This window comes from Dysidea avara, chromosome 7 (assembly GCF_963678975.1).
Source record: "Dysidea avara chromosome 7, odDysAvar1.4, whole genome shotgun sequence".
NCBI classification, from domain to species: domain Eukaryota; kingdom Metazoa; phylum Porifera; class Demospongiae; order Dictyoceratida; family Dysideidae; genus Dysidea; species Dysidea avara.
The window spans coordinates 12,683,170-12,689,458 of NC_089278.1; the positions used below are offsets into that span (position 1 = coordinate 12,683,170).

Sequence of the window (6,289 nt, forward strand, 5' to 3'; positions counted from 1 at the left end):
TGTTGTGATGAGCTACGTAGGTATTGATTCGTATATATGATTCACTGCTAGCTATACAGCTATGAGAGCCTTTTGGAAACCACAAATGGCTACTGAAAAAATTGCATCAAGTGATTTGGAGTATTTCCATGATAGGCAAATTGAGATCTAATTGCAACTGGTCAAGTGTCCTAAAGCTAAAGAAATGGATACTAGTATTAACGTATAGACTATTCTACTATCCTGGCTACCTTAATTAATTGTGTAAATAATTGTTCTGACATCATGACTTTGCAATAAGTGAGTGAAGATAATATGATATCATTAATTTTGGTGGCTTCCTTTCCACATGTTCATTTGTGTGGGATATGAACAATTCTTGAGGCAATTAGCACACTAGATTTTTATCTTCAAGGATTTAAATGATTAGAGTCTAAAGATCACAAAGAGTCTAAGAGGCTTTACAATGAGAGTCTACATAGCTATATAGGAGTCTAAAGATTAAAAATGTAACAATCATCAAAACGGATGAAATTATATCTAACTTCCTTAAAGAAATCGCTAGTGACATAAATGATTCGATAAAAACAATGTTGAATAAGGAATTCACTTGTTCTGTGGTAGAAAAGGATGTGTCCTAAACAATCAAACATGCATCATATCCTAATAGCAGAATATCAAATATTTCTAGCTGAATATTGTACTAATTCAGCATCAAAGGCATAATTTTACTGTACAGTCAGGGCTACAGTATATCATGGATGGTATAAGGTAATCCAAAGGCTGCAGCACAAATTGCTGTAAGATATTCAGTGCTGGTCACTGTAAAACTCTAATGATCATGATTAATTATCCTACCAAGTAGCATTCGTACAGCTTCCTTTTTATTATTGTTTTATCATAGCTGACATTTGTCAAAATAAACTTACAGGTACATAATATTATATCCTCGGCCATAGAAACTAGGAGAAGATTATGTTATAGTTATAACATTTGTGACTGAAATTGCCAAAACAGGGAATCTTCATGGGCACAAACTACACCCCACCATGAAACAAATGAAGCCATTACTCAAGATTAACTATATATTCAAGTATTTGTGCATGGCACTTGTAACAATTCTTTAGGGAAGTTAGATAAATTTTCGTACAAAAGGACAGGTTTTTCAGTTTTTTAATGATTTTTCTATTATTTGTAATCTTTAGATTCCTAAGCTTAGACACTCATTGTAAAGCCTCTTATTGACTGCTTCCTTGTGATCATTAGACTTTAGACTTTAATCTTTTAAACAATTGAAAAAGAATACTGAGCAGCATCCGATGACCTAATTCAGTGTTTGTAACTTAATAACAGTTATGTCAACTAAATTAGTACAAGAAACCTATAATAATTAATCTTCTGTGTTGCTATTAAGATATGATGCATGTTTAATTGTTTAAGATACTTCCTTTCCTTCAAGTGTAGCCATTACTCAACATAGAAATGTATGGTACTTGCTAAGAATTGTTTAAAGATTTTTTTGTCAATTAGTAAAAGAGAAGCACAGCTTTTTCAGTTTTTATTGTTGTTCTATTCTACACAACAGCACTGTTAACATTGTAAGCCTTAATGGCAACCCAGAACTTGACTTGTAAACAAGATATACACCTGCTTGACATTATATCCCTAATATGCCACTATTGTTTAGTGCAAATTTATAGTGATAAGCTAAAGTAAACATTATGAACAGGTAGCTATGAATAATCAATGTTGAAACATGCGGAAATTTGGAAATGTTATAAGACTCTTTTACAGATCCGATGCAGTTACAACAATATAGTTAAGATTGTGTGTTGCACACTTCCTGCTTGCCATATCCATTGAGTCCAAATAGAGATCTGTGAGTGTTTAACATGCTACGTAACTTGCTTGACTCTTGTTTTTCAATGATCTCTATTCCCATGTTTTAGTTGTTTACACCAGTTTTAAATGTTGTATGTGATTCCTGGAAGCATTCGTTTCTTGAAAGTGTGGTTCATGGAATAGTGTAAATTTTTAGCACAAAAATAATTAAAAACAGAATGCAAATATTAATAGTAACATTTATACCATGTATCTATACAATCAATTCTAGAATTACATCTATTATAGTGTAATTTCATTGGTGAGTCTGGAATTATGTACTAAAACACAATGTTGCTACTGTTCATAGTAAGTACGTAATAATAAGTTACAATCAATGCTGCCATAAAATTCCTGTTATCAACAGTGTTTAGTTGGATAAAAATGTCTTTCATTATTAGTCACATAGTTATATGATGTTTGGTAGGTCACAATAGTATCCAAAATTACGAGACCGTGTGAACATGTCAACGTTGGTACTGAGTGGGAAAAATGGAACCATAAAGTCATCATGCTGATGTCCTGCTATGGTGGGAACAGTCACTGGTATATCATTAGGATACTCTGCATCAGGGTGTCGCTCCAGCCATTCATCAAACATACAATCTACCATGACATGGTGAGGCATGAAAAGAGGATCATTTGGTGATGATACCACATCATCCATTTGTCCTCTCTTATCAAGAGGAAGATTTGTGGCGAGATCACCTGCCCCAGTAATGGTATGAACCTAAACAAGAAAAGTGAAATTATTAATACACAATGATAAAAAATCATGCAGTACTTACCATGCCATGCATCTATTGTTTAAGTGCAATCAATCGAGAGCCATTTGACTTTGTGAGGGAACATTCAGGGTCAAAAGTGGGAGAACAAAAACACATTCTGTCTTTACGGCATCTACGTATATTAAAGTTAACATTAGCATCAACAAAACTTCGATAGTTTCTTCGTGATAGAAAATTATAAGGTGGTCTTTCATATCTTCCAAAAGTCATGGCACGATTTACTTGCCGACTTGTAAGCCAGTCAGGACTGTTGCTACTGCAAGGGTTAGTTCCTGTGAATGGGCAACGTTGAAGGGGACCAGTATTAACATTTGGATCACAAATCTGAAAGAATTTTGCCAACATATTGTGTTCTATCCATCACCAACAATATCTCCAAATACACGAGGAAAACCACTGACATTCCTTGTTGCCCCAAGCCTCTTTTCAGCAAAGAGATCATCTGACAGTATTCCAGTAGATCTTTGAATTTCAATTCGCCAGTCCCAGTAAGGTAGCCTGAAAGTGTGATAGTCCAAGTGTCCCATGCTCTTTAACATGTGTTGTATTTCCCACTCAAACAACAAGTGAAAGTATTTGTGCCAAGTTGTGAATGCAGGTCTGGCATGAGCATAATCCAAACGAATCGATACATCTAAAATGTAATACATATGACATTGATGTATGTACATTTATGTATTAGGATTAAAAAGTCAATTAACAAGTGCAGAAATGTATGTGACCATAATTCAAGTTTTGAGCCATCAAATTACATCATAATACACATACGCAAGTATCACTGCATGCAGATACAATGGATGCTTACTACATACTTATTTACATTACCTGGTGTAGCAGAATCTTTTGAAGCAAAGTGGTGAAGCCACACAAACAAATTATAAAGTGATACATTGCTCATGCAGAGATTTGTGGTTCCTGGAACTGCCTCTTCTAATACAGCCACATACCCTGAGTCAAATGAACATGACTGAACAATAGTTTTAATGAATTCAGCCCAGTCACTATCAGTGTAGGTAGCAAGTGGTCGTCGGGGAAGAACTTGTGACTCAGAGCAATCAGGTCCATAGTAACCAAACTTACACCGACTACAGTCATATCCCGCATAATTTCCATTGCACTTACAGACCTGTGAAGAGAAACCACAATAATGTACATGTCAGTACAACTAGCAATTGTACAATTATTATAATAACAGTCAATTATAGTAGAGTCATGCATAGGATCTTTTTAAGTATCAGTACTAACCTTGATGAAGTAGTGAGGCCAATTGCGACGCACATCAGCACTGTTTATGTCATATCCAGGCAAGTTCAAATCAGTACACTGTCCCCTACCAGCGTCCTGTCCACACACACCATCACTTGTAGTTGGACAACACTCCAAGTTTTCTAGACTTGTAACATCACTACATGCTCTTGGTATTTGACCATAAGCCTCCTGCCCCAACAGACATAGCAAGGCAATGGCCATGAAAGAAACTTGACCACTTTGCATTTTAACTACAGTGTACAAAAATAAGTTGAAATAGCTACTGTAACACTCAATATGTAAGAGATAGACTAAGTGTTATTTAGTTATTCAATTATTAAAACTTTACAGTGTATGTGGTTGATAATTGATGTCATTTCACATGCATTGTATAGCTAGCTTTTCACATTAGTGCATAATTTGTGAGGCTGTAATTAGTAGAGATGGCCTCTATAATATATGCCCCATATACATATGTAGCACTCACCTAGTAGCTAGCTTCAGTTGACGAGAGAAGGTGGGGACTATTATCAACCTGATATCGTTACTAAATAGACCATTATGGTATATGGTCACATTACGTTATTTTGACCCATAGGCGGATCTGAGGGGGGGCCAAGGGGTGCTGTGCCCCCCCTGGCCCTTCTCTGGCCCCCCTTGGACCTACAGTACTATATGTATACCAGAAACTAGAATCATGCATTCACACTGTGTAAACTATTTAGAAGTATAGAAAGCCAATGGGCAAATAGAAGACAACACTTATAAATGAAGTTAACATGTATAATTAAACTGTACACCATAAAGAAAGTGAGGCAAATAAATTTGAATTTTTGTACAAAGATCGAGATACTCTAATAGAGCAGTCACTATACTCTAATAGAACAGTCGCAATTCTGATATCATCAATTTACAAATCGTAACAATGCTAGCTACTCCTTATTTTGATTTGGTACATACTTTACCATCAAACAGATTATCTCAGATAGGCTAACCAATCTTAGTATGCATTGCAAAGCATACACTTTTTTAGCTAAGTGTTATCAAAAATGCTCTGAAATTCAAACCTGGGAGGTCTGATTTTTAAAAATTTTTCCAACTACAGCCGTTTTACAAACTGTATGTCCACGGTTCATCCAGCTATATGCTGAATAAGGTTATGCAAATGAATATAACGTCATTAACTTGTGTTCTAGAATTTCCCCATAGCTCATAGTAGAATAAACACTGTTGTGCACTAAAACTTCTTGCCCCCCCTTGGCCCCCCCTGACAGTGTCTCCTAGATCCGCCTATGTTTTGACCAATACGGTCTATGTTACTCACATAGTAGGTTACGCGGTTTTACTAGACCAGGCGAGTCTAGGTTTCTTCCTCTCGGGCATGCGAGGTGAGCTTTGAGGGCACTCGGGGGACGTTACTCTCTCTACTTTGAAGCAGAGCGTATTTCTATGGCCATGGTGTGGGTTGAAATTGCACAGAGGTTAGTTGTAGGACTGATTATCACGTGTGGCCTTCATCCATAGATATACAGGTTACTCTTTTTAATATTGTGGGGCTACCTCTGCTTTCAGACGTTTGTTCCCATGGGTCTATGTCAAGGGCTGCTTTCCTGGTCATCAGACAGTTGATTGGAAGTAAGTTATTTCATGTGTCAGTGCACACACCATGGTTGTATTCTGGGTTCAAATATAGTAGTAGCCTGGGCATCTGCAACCTGAAGTGTTGTCCATTTTGTGTACGTACTGATGTACATCCATCCATTTAGCAAGTGCATTGCAGGTCTTAAGTGGTAATGGGTGAGAGTCAGGTGGGACTTTGAATGCCAACATCTTCACCTCTGAGATAAGCAGTGCTGGTACCACCACAGGAAGATTGCCTACAGTGACCCATTGAGTATACACATGGATAGTGCATGTCCCTGTAACTACGTAATTAATACAGCTTGTACATGCCAACAGCACCAGCCTGGTAATAGCGAGGCAATGTTTTTCCAGTATTAATACCCAGTTGTTGTTGTGCAAGAAACTGTTCTCACATTGTCACCTTTAAGTGGGGGGCTGCATAGTGTCAACTGAGGAAGCATCCAGAAGAGGTTGGTCACCATGGCATTCGATTACATAACCAAACGTTTTTCCATGTGTTAAACCTTGTGTAACAGATAGGAAAGCAATGTGAGAAAACCCGTAAGGTCCCTGGGACACACTAGTATGGATGTATGATAGAGGAGGTGTCAATGTTCAATTAGTTCAACATGTGGTTCAACATTTGTTTGAGGTCATTAGATGAATCAAAATTTCTAGGTATTTTGAATCCTGAGTCTACAACATTCCTGTAGACATATTGACTAGATTGAAGTTTATGTATGCAGGTTGGTCTGACTGTAATACTTTTT

General features: G+C 36.9%; 1 protein-coding gene and 1 long non-coding RNA gene across 7 annotated transcripts in view; one reads left to right on the forward strand and one right to left on the reverse strand.

Moving 5' to 3' along the window:
- Positions 1-3,001: 3,001 nt before the first annotated feature.
- On the reverse strand, positions 3,002-4,142 carry LOC136260169 (tyrosinase-like). Its single transcript, XM_066053800.1, has 3 exons — positions 3,894-4,142; positions 3,474-3,774; positions 3,002-3,282 (listed from the first exon to the last, which is right to left on the reverse strand). Exons 1-3 carry the CDS (start codon positions 4,140-4,142, stop codon positions 3,002-3,004), a joined length of 831 nt encoding a protein of 276 aa, XP_065909872.1.
- Positions 4,143-5,274: 1,132 nt separating this feature from the next.
- The window catches only part of LOC136261246 (uncharacterized), a 4,587-nt gene continuing 3,572 nt past the window's right edge, over positions 5,275-6,289 (forward strand). For 4 of the 6 annotated variants that reach the window (XR_010703813.1, XR_010703814.1, XR_010703816.1 and 1 more), the window contains exons 1-3: positions 5,275-5,377; positions 5,429-5,531; positions 5,892-6,265. This is a non-coding gene — a long non-coding RNA (uncharacterized lncRNA). Of the gene's footprint in view, positions 5,378-5,428; positions 5,532-5,676; positions 5,779-5,891; positions 6,266-6,289 lie in introns of all 6 variants that reach the window. The other 2 variants (XR_010703815.1, XR_010703812.1) reach the window with 2 other exon arrangements.

What these genes read in the sequence shown, in the direction of transcription:
- LOC136260169 (XM_066053800.1), bottom strand. Translation starts at nt 4,142, where the DNA reads ATGCAAAGTGGTCAAGTTTCTTTCATGGCCATTGCCTTGCTATGTCTG. An exon ending in GGCCTCACTACTTCATCAAG is followed by an intron (nt 3,775 to 3,893) that starts GTTAGTACTGAT and finishes TTCTCTTCACAG; the next exon opens with GTCTGTAAGTGCAATGGAAA. An exon ending in AAAAGATTCTGCTACACCAG is followed by an intron (nt 3,283 to 3,473) that starts GTAATGTAAATA and finishes ATTACATTTTAG; the next exon opens with ATGTATCGATTCGTTTGGAT.